Source organism: Vipera berus (genome assembly GCF_964194415.1).
Source record: "Vipera berus genome assembly, chromosome: 5".
NCBI lineage: Eukaryota > Metazoa > Chordata > Lepidosauria > Squamata > Viperidae > Vipera > Vipera berus.
This window is the reverse complement of record NC_138207.1, coordinates 74532589-74547646: the sequence shown is the minus strand read 5'-3', so window position 1 is coordinate 74547646 and position 15058 is coordinate 74532589. Positions and strand designations below refer to the sequence as shown.

Below are 15058 nucleotides of genomic sequence, written 5' to 3'. Positions count from 1 at the left end.
GGCATCGCCATGGAACCGAGTAAAGTTGAGTCGTTGCAGAGTTGGCAACCCCCACGTCGCGTGAAGGATGTTCAGCGACTTCTTGGATTTGCCAACTACTATCGAACATTCATTCCTGGCTTTGCTGCCCTGACAGCCCCCCTTACCCGGCTCCTGCAGAAGAAGACTCGGTTCCAGTGGAACGCCCCCGAACAACAGGCGTTCCAAGCTTTGAAGGACGCCTTCATGAAGGAGCCCATCTTGAAGCATCCTGACCCGCAACGGCCGTTTGTCGTGGAGGCGGACGCCTCCGACATTGCCATTGGGGCCGTGTTACTCCAGGCAGCGACGCCCAACGGTACCCTTTTCCTTTGCGCGTATCACTCTCGGAAATTGAACCCCTCGGAGCGCAACTATACCATCTGGGAGAAGGAGCTGCTGGCCATCAAGGCGGCGTTCGAGGCTTGGAGGCATCATCTGGAGGGGGCGCGGCATCAAATCGAGGTCCGGACGGACCACAAGAATCTGGAAAGCCTGCAGACCGCTCGGAATTTGAACCAACGCCAGATCCGGTGGTCCCTCTTCTTTGCGAGGTTTGACTTCCGGGTGCGGTACATACCAAGCGGGCACAACCAGAGAGCGGATGCTCTGTCCAGGAAGCCCGAGTACACCCGAGTGGAAGACAAGCTTCCGCCCAGGACAGTGATCCCCGTCGAGTCTTTTGCTGCGGTGCGGGAGCCGGTGGATATACGGGCTCGGATCCGGGAGGCGCAGCAGCAGGAGGCGTGGGTGGCTCAGCGGAAGGAAGAGGTGGGGCCAGATTCGCCTTGGTCGGTCACGGATGGACTCCTGTATTATCGTGACCGGCTCTATGTTCCAGGAGGGCCACTCAGGGGACTCGTCCTCAGCCAATGTCATGATAACCCGGCTGCGGGGCATTTTGGCCTGTTCAAGACTCTGAACCTGGTCTCCCGTACCTTCTGGTGGCCCCGAGTCCGACACGATGTCCAGTCTTATGTCACCTCCTGCGTCCCATGCAGGCAGGCCAAGTCAGCGACAGGGGCCCCGCCTGGTTTACTGCAGCCTTTGCCAACGCCCAAGAGACCCTGGGGGGCTGTGTCCATGGACTTTCTGACGGATCTACCCCCATCCTCCGGCTTCACGACAGTGTTTGTGGTGGTGGACATGTTGACCAAGATGGCGCACTTCATCCCCTGTCGCGGCTTACCGTCAGCTCGCGCCACTAGTCGCATGTTCATCCAACAGGTGTTCCGGCTGCACGGCCTTCCCGATAGGGTCGTCTCCGATATGGGGGCCCAGTTTACAGCCCGCTTCTGGCAGGAGTTGATGCGGGCGTTGGACATTAAGGTTTGCCTCTCGTCCGCGCATCATCCTCAGACCGACGGGGGTACCGAGAAGGTCATCGGCATCTTAGAGCAGTATCTGCGCTGCTATGTTAACCTGCAGCAGGACAATTGGGTGGACTATTTGGCCATAGCCGAGTTTGCCTTTAACAACTCGCAGCACACCTCCACGCAGATGACACCGTTCTTGGCCAACGTGGGTTATCACCCCAGGTTTTTCCCCCTTTCTCCCGTGGACTCACCGGAGCCGGCAGCGAACGAATTCATGGCGGAATTACAGGCGATCCATCGGTTGGTGCGACGGCAGCTGGAGAAGGCCAAGGCCGACTACAAGAGGTTCGCCGATCGGTCGAGAAGGGATACGCCTCCATTATCGGTGGGGGATCGGGTCTGGCTGTCCACCAGGAACCTACCATCCACTCGGCCGGCGAGGAAGCTGGACCACCGTTACCTTGGACCGTTCCCAGTCGAGGCCGTCATCAACCCGGTCGCCTATCGTTTAACTCTGCCACGTTCCCTGCGCGTGCACCCCGTTTTCCATCGGTCCTTGTTGGTCCCCGAACAACCGGCTTGTCCACTTCGCCAAGCGGAACCTCCCCCATCAGGACCTGGTGATGGCGACAGCACCCCCGAGTACGAGGTCGCCAGCATCAGGGATTCCCGCTGGCTGAAAGGTCGCTTCCAGTACCTGATCGAGTGGAAAGGGTACGGGCCGGAGGACTTCACATGGGAAGACGCGACTGCCGTTCATGCCCCTGCGTTGGTGACTGCTTTTCACGAACAGTTCCCATCCCGACCGCATCCGGATCGGCAGACCCGGGGGAAGGGCCCTGCGGTGCGGGATAGTGTTGTGACTCAGGGCCAGCCTGTGGGTCCGACAGCCGGCTCCGATGTATCGGATGACTCAGATGAGGGGGAGGAGGGAAACGAACCGGCTGATGATGGTTTGGAGGCTTTGCAGAGCCCTCAGCCGGGGACCTCTTCTCAGCTGCGTGAGCCCGAGAGTGCGGAGGAAGATGACCCACAGCTGGCCCTGTTCAAGGACGCCCGACGCAGGAGGCAGTCGAGCAGGAACAAACAAAGAAAGACTGCGGGACTCCTCGGGAGGAGGCACAGGGAGACCACGCCCTGAGCTCTCTATAAAAGGAGTGTTTGGGGAGGGGCTGGTTGCTGAAAGCAACTTTTCCGCTTGAGAAGACAAGCTCTAGTGTTTTTGTTAACTGCGTAATAAATCTTGGCAGATGCCTTTTAGCCTTGGACGCTCTCCAGTCTCTTCTTTCTGAATAGGGGTTTGCCTTATTACAAGGCCAGAAGAGGGCTGGTTCAGAACAGGTATATAGCTTTAATAGTATGTAAAAAACCTCCAAAATTCATCTCCTCAACAACTCTCAATAAAAATTGCCAATTCAATTGGTCAAAGGCTTTCTCTGCATCCAAAAATATCAATGCTGCGGAGACTTGGTTGTTCTTATCCAAATATTCAAGCAAGTTTACAATTTGTCTTACATTATATTTCATATACCTCCCAGATATAAACCCCGATTGATCACTATGAATCATTTGTTTCAAAACTTGCATTAATCTATTAGCCAACACTTTAGCAAAAATCTTATAATCTGTATTCAAAAGCGATATAGGTCTATAATTTTTAGGTTGAGTAAGGTCTTGATCCTCCTTTGGAATCAATGATACAAAAGCTGTCCTCCATGATGGAGGAACTGCACCTCCAGTCTGAATTTCATTAAACAAAATCTTTAAGGGTTCAATCATTTCGACCAACAACATTTTATAATAAATTGCTGTTAATCCATCTGTTCCCGGAGCCTTGCCCAATTTCAACTGTTTAATAGCTAAAGAAATTTCTTCTGATGTAATTGGGCAATTCATCTCAAGTTGTTGTTCTTTTGAGAGTCTCGGGAAATGAGCTCCCTGTAAATACTTGTCTATATCTAAAGCTTGTATATTTTCTTTAGAATATAATTTCGAATAAAAATCTAAAAAACTCCTCTTAATCAAATTTTGTTGGTAGACTTCTTTTCCTTTATATTCTATTTTATCTATAGTACGTGATTTCTGTTTCTTCCTTAATTGGTAAGCCAACCATCTACCAGGCTTATTAGCATTACAAAAAGTATTATGTTTAGCATAGCGCAAATTAGTTGCTACTTGATCAGCCAGTAGCATATTAAATTGTTCTTTCAGTAAATGTATTGAGATCCTTAAATTATTATCCAATGGATTCAAAATAAGCTTTTTCTCCTTAAATTTGATCTCGTCCTCAAGATCTAAACGTTTTTGCATTTGCTTACGCCTGTAAGCATTGTTCATATAAATCAAGACCCCTCTCATATAAGCTTTACTGGCATCCCAAACCATTTCCATCGATGTACCTTTATGCATATTTGTAACAAAAAATTCTTTCATATGTTCTCTACATTTCTGCAAGAACAAGTCATTTGTAAATAAATTCTCATTCATCCTCCAGGATCTTCTACTACCATCTTCAGCAAAAAACTCCAACCAAACAGGACTATGATCAGACATTGTCCTAGGGAAAATCTTAACGTTCTTAACCGAAGAAAAAAGATCAGTAGTAATCAAAATAAAGTCAATCCTGGAGAAAGATTTATGTCTATCTGAAAAAAAGGTAAAATCTCTGTCTCTCATATTCCTTTCCCGCCATACATCTCTTAATTCCAGATCTTCCTTCAAATCAAAAAAAGCTTTAGGCAATTTTGAATTAAAAATGTTTTTGGAGGATCCCTTCTTGTCTTCAGATGGCACCAAAACTCCATTCCAGTCCCCCATCATGATAACAGATTTATAATCCAATTCGATTAGTCTCTGATGTAAAAATTTGAAGAATTTTTGCTGTTGTTGATTTGGAGCATATAATCCAATAAGAAGAACTTTCTTTCCTTGTAATATTAATTCAATACTAACATATCTCCCTTGTTTTATCCGATTCAATCAATCTTGCCGAAAAGTCTTTTCTTAAATAAATGGCCACTCCAGCCTTCTTGTCCGGAGCAAAGGATGCAAAATGTGTTCCCAATCGGGAATTGAATCAGATACTTTTGGTCTTTTAATGCAATATGTGTCTCTTGTAAGCAAACAATGTCATTTTTATGTTGTTTCAGATAGAAAAATACTTTCTTTCTTTTCTGTGGTGAATTTAAGCCATTAACATTCCATGTCATGAACTTCACCATCTCTGGTGACCATGAGCCTTTGGAACATAGCCTGAAGATCAGCTGTTGCTCTCTTCGGATGTGCTCCTCCCACAGGCTCTGAGACAGCCGCGTCTTGCGTAGTTGGACCAGATACAGGCTTCTGTTTTTGCTCTTTTTCCATACGCTTATATGCAGCTCTTGTCATCCTCTGTTCTTTTGGGTCTTCCTTTAATGCCAAACTCTGCTCCATAACCTCCGCCTGCCGTATCTCCTCAAGAGGCAATGACATTGCCCCTTCACTCAATTGTTTATCTTCTTGTCTTGCTTCTATTCTTTTGATTCGAGGGGACGGTGGTGAGCCTGCTTTCAGGACCTTAGTGTAGAAATCTTTTGCTTTTAAAATTGTATCCAATCTGTATCTGGTCCCTGCGTAATTTACCACAATTCCATTAGGTATTTCCCATCTGAACTGGATTTGTCGCTTCTTAAGCTCATCGGACAGAAAGGCAAAATCTTTCCTTTTTCTAAGAATTTTTGGAGGTATCTCCTTTAAAATTATAATGTCTTGGCCTGCAATTTGAAATCTTTCCCGATAAAAGGCCTGGATAATAGAATTTCTGGTTGACCTCCTGGAAAAATAAATCACTACATCTCTAGGTAAATTTTTTTGCCTAGCAATCCAGGAGTTAACCCTAAATATCTTATCCATTTCTTTAAGTAGTTCTTCAGGTTCACATTTCAAAACAGGAGCCACTGCTCGTGCTACTTCCCATTCCAAATCTTCTTTAGGATTCTCTTTAAGGCCTCTGATACGCAATGCAAACTCCATGTTCTTATATTGTGATATAATAACTTCGTCCTCTGTTCTATCAAACTTAGCCTCTGCTCTATCAATCTTCTGTTCAGCATCAATGATTTTATTTTCCAAATTCTCCACATACTCCATAACTGAGTCCACACGAACATCCAGGCGTTCTATATGTGCAGCCAAACCCTGGAGTGCAAGCACTATATCTTCCCTCATCTGGTTGTTTTGATTAACAAATTCTTCCCTTGTTTCCTTTATTTCTTGCTGCAACACTTGTGTTGACTGCATCACAACTCGCTGAATGTCTGTCAGTGTAAATGCAGGAGGTGGGGGGGAAGGTGGTTGTACTGTAGGTTTCATCGAAGTCTGCCCTACAGCTTGTGGTAAAGGTGAAGAAATAACATTCTTAGAAATTGGAGGCCCTCCCCCACGTCTCGCAGCCATCTCTTAGGTTTCGATTTCCTCTTTCACCCAGCAGAATCAAAGTTCAGAAAAAAAAAGGGGGGGGGAGAAGGAAAAGGAAAGAAAAAATAAAAGTTCTCCCAAAGTTCCTTAACCTTCAATAAGAAAAAAAGGAACAAACTTTCAAATAAACAAAATCCGGTACTGGGAAAAATCAGTTGCAAATTGTATCTCTTGCTATGTAGCAAAATATAACAGTTCAACGCAGTCACTTCACACAGGAAAGAAACATTCCAGCGCCATTTTTACTCCATTTCAAACTTAGAACTTGAAGAAGATAATGAATCTGAGTTAAAGTTAAAATCCAGCTTGAAAATTCAGATCTTCCTGCTTTGCTCTGCCTGCTTCTCAAAGAACAAAATACTCACAGTCCCATCTAAGCAGCAGGTGCAGTTGTGCGTCTGGTTCCACTCCTTTTGGAGCGAAAACGTCCTGAGAGCGGAGAGAGCCTGGGCTCCGAGTGGGCTCACCCTGTTATCCCCCAAACTACTTGGGAGAATCGCAGGGGAGCTCTACCTCTACCCAGGCAGGCTCACCTCTCCCTCTTCTCCCGAGGGAGAAGCTCCAGCGCCGCGGGACAGCTGATTTTCGCTGCCTCCGAGCGCTTTGACGCTTCCCAGGATCGGGCGGCTTCAGAACGCCACCATTCGGCGCGGCAGCGCTACTGGAAGCCTTTTTTGAGTGACTTGTTATGCAGGTTACTGGAACCAGTCTGGTGTCATGTTTACAGCAATTACTTCATCCCAGGGGCTGTCTCTTTCTTCCCTTCCCATCCCCATTTAATTCAGCTTACGATTACTTATTTTATCTTGTAAAGGCAATAGAGCGAGGGATCTACTTCGAACTTATTTACGTTCCTGCCATCAAAGACTCCACAATGCGACGGTACACGATCTCGAATGCCTTCAGCCTGATGCAGATCTGCCGTGGAAAGGTGAGATTAAAAAAACAAGGTGTGTTTGCCCCATGTCTTCCATTACTGGAGTTTCCAATTATTTGGTTTGAAATAACGTAATGTAACTTGCGTACCCCTATATATTTTGGAACAGCGAGGGGTGCAAAGGTGGGGATTTGAAAAAAGTCAGAAGGGCAGCCAGGCCACGGGGCCAAAGCCTCAACTATTCTAACGTGTTGGCACATGTACAAAGGGGTGGGGCTTTGATCATGAAGTTGCAGCCACTGTTGTAACTTTTTTGATGTCCTACTACCCTGTAGATGTCCCTGCTACAGCAAAGATAATAAATGATTCATCAGCAACCATCTGTTCAATACGTCCAATTAATCTGTGTCAAGCAAAGAGGAGAACAATTTGTCTGTTATTGCTTTGTACCTGAAAATCTAGCAAAACCGTGAAGGAAATCAAATGTCTATCGAAAGTCTCAGTCATCCGTGTCATGGTTATCCAAATGGCAACTGGTCTTTCTTGGTTTTTTCCCCTGAAAACGTTTCACTCCTCATCTAAGATGCTTCTTCAGTTCTGAAGTTGTCTTTGGGAAAAGCACCTTTGGGAAGGAAATCAAAGAAAAATATCTAATTAGTGAGCTGGGTATAGGGCCTTTTGGTCAAAGACAAGGTGCTGAGGCAGCCTTGAGCACTTTCTACAGGAAAAAAAGGGGGGGTTGGGGTTGCGTTTAGTGCCTATGCTTGTATAGTTATGGGCATGCCCCTGATCTCCCCAGGAGTGCTGCTAGAAATTTCTGGAAAAGGAATAGAGAATTTGTTTTTCGTTCAAGAAAATTGCCCTGATTTCCTCCCCTGGTGCCAGAATGAATTGCCAGCGCTTTACTTAATTATCATGTTTAAAGGTAAAGGTAAAGGTTCCCCCGCACATGCGTGCTAGTCGTTTCCAACTCTAGGGGCCAGTGCTCATCTCTGTTTCAAAGCCAAAGAGCCAGCGCTTGTCCGAGGACGTCTCCATGGTCATGTGGCCTGCATGACTAGACGCCAAAGGTGCACAGAATGCTGTTACCTTCCCACCGTAGTTGTCCCTATTTTTCTACTTGCATTTTTACGTGCTTTCGAACTGCTAGGTTGGCAGAAGCTGGGAGGAGTAACAGGCACTCACTCTTTTACACGGCACTCGGGATTCGACCCGCCAAACTGCTGATCTTCTGATCGACAAGCTCAGCATCCTAACCCACTGAGCCATTGCGTCCCTCTAATTATCATGTTTACACATACACAATTAACAAGACAATCTTTACTCTTAAAGAAAAATTAAAAATACAAACTGAGAAAGGGAAAAAACCCCTACCTTATATTTTATATGGTATATTTTATATATATTATATGATAGACTCACCAGCACTTTACTGTTGTTACTGAAACCTCAGGACAAAGTTGCACAAGTCCCTGGATCCCACATGGCTCCCCAAAAGCTCTCTACAAATTGCTGCTGGATTAAAAATTCTTACAGGGGGAGAAAGAGAAACTTCTGAAATGCTTGAGGAGTAATCTCATTTATGGCATTGTTTTAATTTAACATTGAGTTTTATTTAATGGGATGGCTTACCCAATTTAGGTTTTGTAATTTCTTTTAATGAAATGGACACAGTGTAGGAAAATAAATAGAGTAGAATTAGAATAGAGTATAATAATAATAATAATAATAATAATAATAATAATAATAATAATAATAATAATAATAATAATAATAATAATAATAATAATAATAAATATACAAACAATAATAATAATAAGTTGGAAGGGATCTTGGAGGTCATCTAGTGCACCCCCTGCTCAGGCAGGAAACCCTATACCATTTCAGACAAATGGCTGTCCAGTCTCTTCTTAAAAACTTCCAGTGTTGGAGCAGTCACCACTTCTGGAGGCAAGTTGTTCCACTAGTTAATTGTTCTAACTGTGAGGAAGTTTCTCCTTAGTTCTAAGTTGCTTCTCTCCTTGACTAGTTTCCATCCATTGCTTCTTGTCCTGCTTTCAGGTACTTTGGAGAATAGCTTGACTCCCTCTTCTTTGTGGCAGCCCGAGATATTGGAACACTGCTATCATGTCACCCCTCGCCCTTCTCTTCATTAAACTACACATACCCAATTCCAGCAACCATTCCCTATATGTTTTAGCTTCCAGTCCCCCAATCATCTTTGTTGCTCTTCTCTGTACTCTTTCTAGAGTCTCAACATCTTTTTTACATCGTGGTGACCAAAACTGGATGCAGTATTCCAGGTGTGGCCTTATCAAGGCATTGTAAAGTGGTATTAGTACTTCACGTGATCTTGATTCTATCCCTCTGTTAATACAGCCTAGCACTGTATTGGCTTTTTTGGCAGCTGCAGCACACTGCTGGCTCATATTTAAGTGATTGTCCACTAGGACTCTGAGATTCCTCTCACAGTTACTACTATTGAGCAAGGTACCACCTATACTATACCTGTGCGTTTGATTTTTCCTGCCTAAATGTAGAACCTTACTTTTTTCACCATTGAATTTCATTTTGTTAGTTAGCGCCCAGTGTTCGAGTCTGTCCAGATCCTCCTGTATCTTAAGCCTATCTTCTGGAGTATTGGCTATTCCTGCCAGCTTGATGTCGTCTGCAAATTTGATGAGTTCCCCATCTATCCCCTCATCCAAATCGTTAATGAAGATGTTGAAGAGCACTGGGCCCAGAACAGAGCCCTGGGGCACACTTCCTTCCATGTAGATGCAGTTCCATTGAGGACCACATGCTGAGTACGGCCTGTCAGCCAGCTATGAATCCATCTGGTGGTGATGCTGTCTAACCCACATTTTTCTATCTTATCAAGTAGTAGGTTGTGATCTACTTTATCAAATGCCTTACTGAAGTCCAAGTAAATCATATCTACAGCATTCCTCTGGTCCACTAATTTTGTCACTTGGTCAAAGAATGGCATCATCTGTTTTTGACAAACCCATGTTGGCTTTTAGTGATGACTTTGTTTGCCTCTAGGTGTTCACTGATTTGTTGTTTGATTATCTTTTCCAGAATCTTCCCAGGTATTGAGGTCAGGCTGATAGGTCTGTAGTTTCCTGGATCCGTTTTTCCCCCTTTTTTGAAGATGGGAACTACATCAGCTCTCTTCCAGTCCTCTGGTAGTTCCCCAGTGCTCCAGGATCTTTGAAAAATATAATTCAGTGGTTCTGAGATCACGTCTGCCAGTTCCTTGAGAACCTTGGGGTGTAATCCATCTGGTCCTGGTGATTTGAACTCGTCTAGGCTGGACAGGTGCTCACTTACCATTTTCTTGCCTATCTTAACTTACGTTTCTATTCTGTTTTTTATGGCACTGTGTTTGGTAGGTTGGACTGTTTTTTCCCTTTGTGTAAAGACAGATGCAAAAAACAAGTTAAATAGTTCTGCTTTCTCTCTGTTGCTTGTCATCTTCTTGCCACTTTCCCCCACTAATGGACCAATCATTTCCTTAAATTTTTTCTTGTTTTTTACATGTTGAAAGAAGCTTTTTTTGTTATTTTTGACTTTGGTCGCAAGCCTTAATTCAATAGAAAACAAAAAAAGAGGGACAAAGAACAATTTGGAGGTACTTAACCATGGAACAAACACTTGTGTGTGTTTTAAGTGTTGTACGAATGTAAACATGCAATGACATTTAATATCCACTTTGATTTGGCCTTGGAAGCTGCCACTCCACTCAAAAGCTTGATGTATTTATTTTCTTCCACCCAGAATACGTACACACATTAACCCCTTTTAAAGACTGATGTTTGAGTCTGCTTTCATCCTTTTACCTTGTGCTCTGTCTTCTAGATTTAAGCTTAATGGCAAGGAATGTCCCTCCCTCCCTCCCTCCCTTCCTTCCTTCCCATTAAAGTAAGTATTAAATATATGAAGAAAAGGAACCTTCAGTGAGAGAAGAAAACAGATTTTTTTTCTTTTTATTCTCCAGTTAATTTCACACAGGAAGGGCAGTGTTTTAGCTTTTGTCCTCCAAAAAGAACACCCTGACATTTGCTCCAATGGGAACATTCTTTGAGAATGTGGTGTTCTGGCAGTTTGGCCCAATTATGTGGATTCAGTGCCTGAAATAAATAACTCTTGCATTGTGTTCTTTCCTAGAATATCATTCTGTCCAGTGGAGCTGAAAAGGTAAGGATGGGTTTAGGTGTCACTCTGATTCTTTAAAGATCAGCAGTTGTTCGAATGGATGCTTCTTCTCTTTAAAGCAGCTGATATTTGACTCAGCCAATCCGTATCTGATTTTCTGTGGCTCATTCAGATGCCGAAAATACTCTTCCCCTTCCATCACAAAGTCAAGGGATCCTCTTGTACCTTCTAGCTCATAATTACACTTTCATTCAGTGGCGTGTCAAAAACGTCACTGAAACTGGGAGAGGTTGGCCATAAATCCATAAATACTGACTCAGTGTAGACATGAAAGAAATCGGAGAAGAATATGGTGACCACTTGCCGAACATCAGTTATATTTAATATTAAATCCCTGTGGCCAGAGAAGGAACTAATCAAATGAGTCAGTTAGCCAGGTTTTCTGATCACTCTTTCCCATCATCACACTCCAGCCCAGGCAGGGGTGTCAAAGAATACAAGATGGTGATCATGGCAGCACATTTTAAAGGACTGCCTCTTTGGGATGTGTTTGCATTGACGTGACCACCATTTTGACTTTGTGACACACACACATATGCCCCCCCACAAAGATCACTGCATCCATTTGGCTTGATGGGAGGAGTATAAACGCAAATGGAGGGCAGATAAGCGTGCCTGTGTGCCTGCCTTCTCTAGCGGCTAATGCAGCATCCAGCCTTTGACATCCGGAATTGCATTATTAGTGAAGACAGGACAAAATACTTGCTTTTAAAGAGAATCCCATGAGATGCACAAGAAAAATAGGAGAGAGCAGGTGCCTGTACTTGAGTTGGAGGAAAGAGAAGAGAGATTGTGATGGGGAAAGCTGAGCCTTTTTATTCATTCCTTTATTTAACATAAGGTATTGGCACCATGAAAGCCAGGAGTCTACAATGTAATTACAGAGTAGTAGTTTGGCTGTCTAAGGATGTTAGTTCATTCAGTTCACGCACATGCACTATCCTGGGTGTAACACAGGGGGCGAACTAGTTCAGCACACGGAGTAGCTAGCAGTGTTCTTCATCATCCAGGATGTTTGCTGGTTTTTGCCTTGCATTCGGGCCAGTCCGGCATCGGTTGCTTTCTTGCTTCCACCGTTTAGTCCCACCAGAGTGGTACTATTTATTTACTTACACGTGTATGCTTTTGAACTGCTAGGTTGGCAGAAGCTGAGGCAAGTGTTGGGAGCTCACGCCGTCACGCAATACTAGGGCTCAAACTTCCGGAATGCAGAGAACTTACCTTTTCCATCTGATAAAACCAGTGTCTTTAAGCCAATGAGACATCACACCTCTAAAATTAAGCACATGTGATATTTCACTGTCCATGGCTTTGGAAACATACATTCTCTTCTATTACACCTACTTCACAAAAATTGAATACATCTTTCTCTGGGAGAAAGCTGCTGTTATTACATAAAATCTTGACCATTTAAGTGGTAATTACACGATACAACTTGTCTCCATCAGAATTAATAAACTGTTGATGTTTGGAGGAAGTAGGCTGCTTTTGTATGGTCCAAGTATTGACCCTCGGAATGCAGTGCTTTAATTCTCAAGTATGCAATTGCAATTTATGCTCTGCATCTGTATTTATCTCTCCCCCCCTTCTGTTGTAGCCTATCCAATTGCGAAGTCCATATGATGTGGCTAATTTGTATCCTTTTAAAATGGATTGATAAAGCCTTGAACTGTTAAAGACGCTATGATGCTTATCTGAAAAAGGAACAATCAGCCCTAGATTGCTGGTGAATAGCGTCTCTTCCTTGAGAGACGTAAAAGATTTGGAAAGGAAATGGCATACAAAAAACGGCCAGCAATATACTAGACTACGGTATTACTCATACATCAGCAAAACAGGCTAGAAAAAAAAGCAGAATCTGCCTTGGTTTGAACAATTGAAACTGGAGAGGTTTGACCCTAAGTGTGTAAGTACTGACTCAGTTTAGAATGAAAAAGAATCGGGGAAATAAAACCTGGATTTGCTGCCAGGTATCAGATATATTTAATATTGAATGCCTGTGGCGAGAAAAGGACATAATAAGATGACTCATTCCATTGGCCAAGATTACTTATCTCGCTTTTTTCCCCACCCTCGTATTCCACCACCGGTATGTAGGCAGGTAAGAGAGCGTGTGTGTATAAATCTTGGGAGTTCTTTCTTTACTCTGAATTGCATTTGCTGTTGTCCATTGATGAAAAGCATGTTTATCGTATGAGACCTGAAGAATCCTTAATGAAAGTGGCAGAGGTTGGTTGTTTGGCCTTTCAGAAAGCAACAGCAAGGCAACTGTTTCGACCAACAGCCGAGCCGTCCTTCTTCATGGAGGTGAGTCCAAACAGCGATGGACTTTTGTACAGATAGTCCTTGACTTATGACCACAATTGAGCCTACAATTTCTGTTGCTAAATGAGACAGCTGTTAAGTGAATTTTGGCCTATTTTATGACCCTTTTGGCCACAGTTGTTAAGTGAATCACTGCAGTTAAGTTAGTAACACAGTTGTTAAGTGAATCTGGCTTCCACATTGTCTTTGCTTGTCAGAAGATTGCAAAAGGTGATCATCACATGACCCAAGGATACTGCAACTGTCATAAATATGAATCAGTTGCCCAAGCGGGCTGAAATGGTCTTAAGTGTGAAAAACGATCATAAGTCACTTTTTCCAGTGCCGTTGTAACCTTGGATGGTCACTTAATGAACTGTTCTTAGTCAAGGGCTACCTGTATTGTAAGATTAGTGCATTACCGATATTGACAAAGGTATAATGCAAAGAAGTGATGATAAGTATTTCCCTTATTTGTTCCACCCCTGACCTCCATCATCATCATCACCATTATTATTATTATTATTATTATTATTATTATTATTATTATTATTATTATTATTATTATTATTATTATTTGTAATTACTGGAGGAAAAAACATAAGGTAATTTTATATTGTTGGTTTTCAATTGTTATTTTATTTCATTATGATTTGTTTGCTTTATATGGTCTTTGATTACAATAAACTTGTATTTATCTGCATTTGCAGGATTCCAGGTTGAAAAAGGTTGTCCTTTGCTATTATTCAGAACAGGCATTTGATTTGTAAGCATCTTCTTGGATGAACTATAGTCCTTCACCATGTAACTTGTAGATAACCAAGAAGATAGTGGAGTGATTTGTACCAAGTTAGTTTCTGGGGCAACTGTACAGTTAGGATGTGATAATCTACCCTGGCCCACAGTTTCTATTTTAGGGCTGGCTTATATGGGGAAGAGAACTACCAACCTGGATTCATTATGGCTTGATGCCACACAATTGCATGTGATACTCAACTTTCTTTTCACCTACATCAGAATGCTATTTGGCCCCATAATACTGCAATAGGTAATTCAATTCCATGTTGCATTGGCTAAATCAGGGGTAGGCAACCTTGGCTCTTTTATGACTCGTGGACTTCAACTCCCAGAATAGCCAAGGTTGCCTACCCCTGGGCTAGATTGTCTGCAGTAGAACAGGTTCTTATATCATGCATACAATCATAAGTTTCTGTTGTTGTAGTTTGTGAAACATTCTTTAATTTCAGAAGCCAGGAAGACTGCCTCTGGAGTGGTGTATACAGTGAAGAAACCTCAAACTCCAGAAGAAAAAGTTGTTGATGATGATGATGATGCTCCACTTAGTAAAAAAGCCAAGACAGATTTGTGAAGTACAAATTTACCTCTCTTAACATCCAACATCTGACCAAACCTCCATGCTGTCGTACCTTAGGATGGCTAACGAAGAGGAAGAATCCTTACCACTTAAATTGAGACATAAGTATATACCTAGGTGAACTCTCTGTATGGACCTTAGAAGCAATATATGATGCTCCTTGAATATTATCCAGTGAAAAATGGCAATATAACACTTGAAAGAAATGGGAGGACATGTATATAGCTGTGCTGTCTTTTATAATAATTATATAGTATCTTATCAAATATGACTTTTACTATCCAGCTGCCCACTCTAATGATCAAAACAAGAATTGACATTCTATATATGTAACCTAGATTTTTAAAAATTGTGTTGGCTTTTATTAATCTGGCTACATATGCATGCTGAAAATCATTACAATACTGTGATTTCATCACAAGATTATAATAATGTTACTAGAGTTCCACATTTGAGTTCCTGATTACAGAGTTATTAATGCAGCCTACTGCTTGT

General features: G+C 42.9%; 1 protein-coding gene across 2 annotated transcripts in view; it reads left to right on the top strand.

Annotated features, from left to right (window-relative positions):
- The window catches only part of RPP30 (ribonuclease P/MRP subunit p30), a gene marked incomplete at its 3' end in the record, with an annotated part of 34308 nt that extends 19645 nt beyond the window's left edge, over window positions 1-14663 (top strand). The window contains exons 7-11 of one of the 2 annotated variants that reach the window (XM_081329398.1): window positions 6604-6720; window positions 10837-10866; window positions 12482-12519; window positions 13112-13191; window positions 14436-14663. In XM_081329398.1, coding sequence (XP_081185524.1) covers window positions 6604-6720; window positions 10837-10866; window positions 12482-12519; window positions 13112-13191; window positions 14436-14557 — 387 coding nt within the window. The remainder of the gene's footprint in view (window positions 1-6603; window positions 6721-10836; window positions 10867-12481; window positions 12520-13111; window positions 13192-14435) is intronic. The other variant, XM_081329399.1, reaches the window with a different exon arrangement.
- Window positions 14664-15058: the final 395 nt, after the last annotated feature.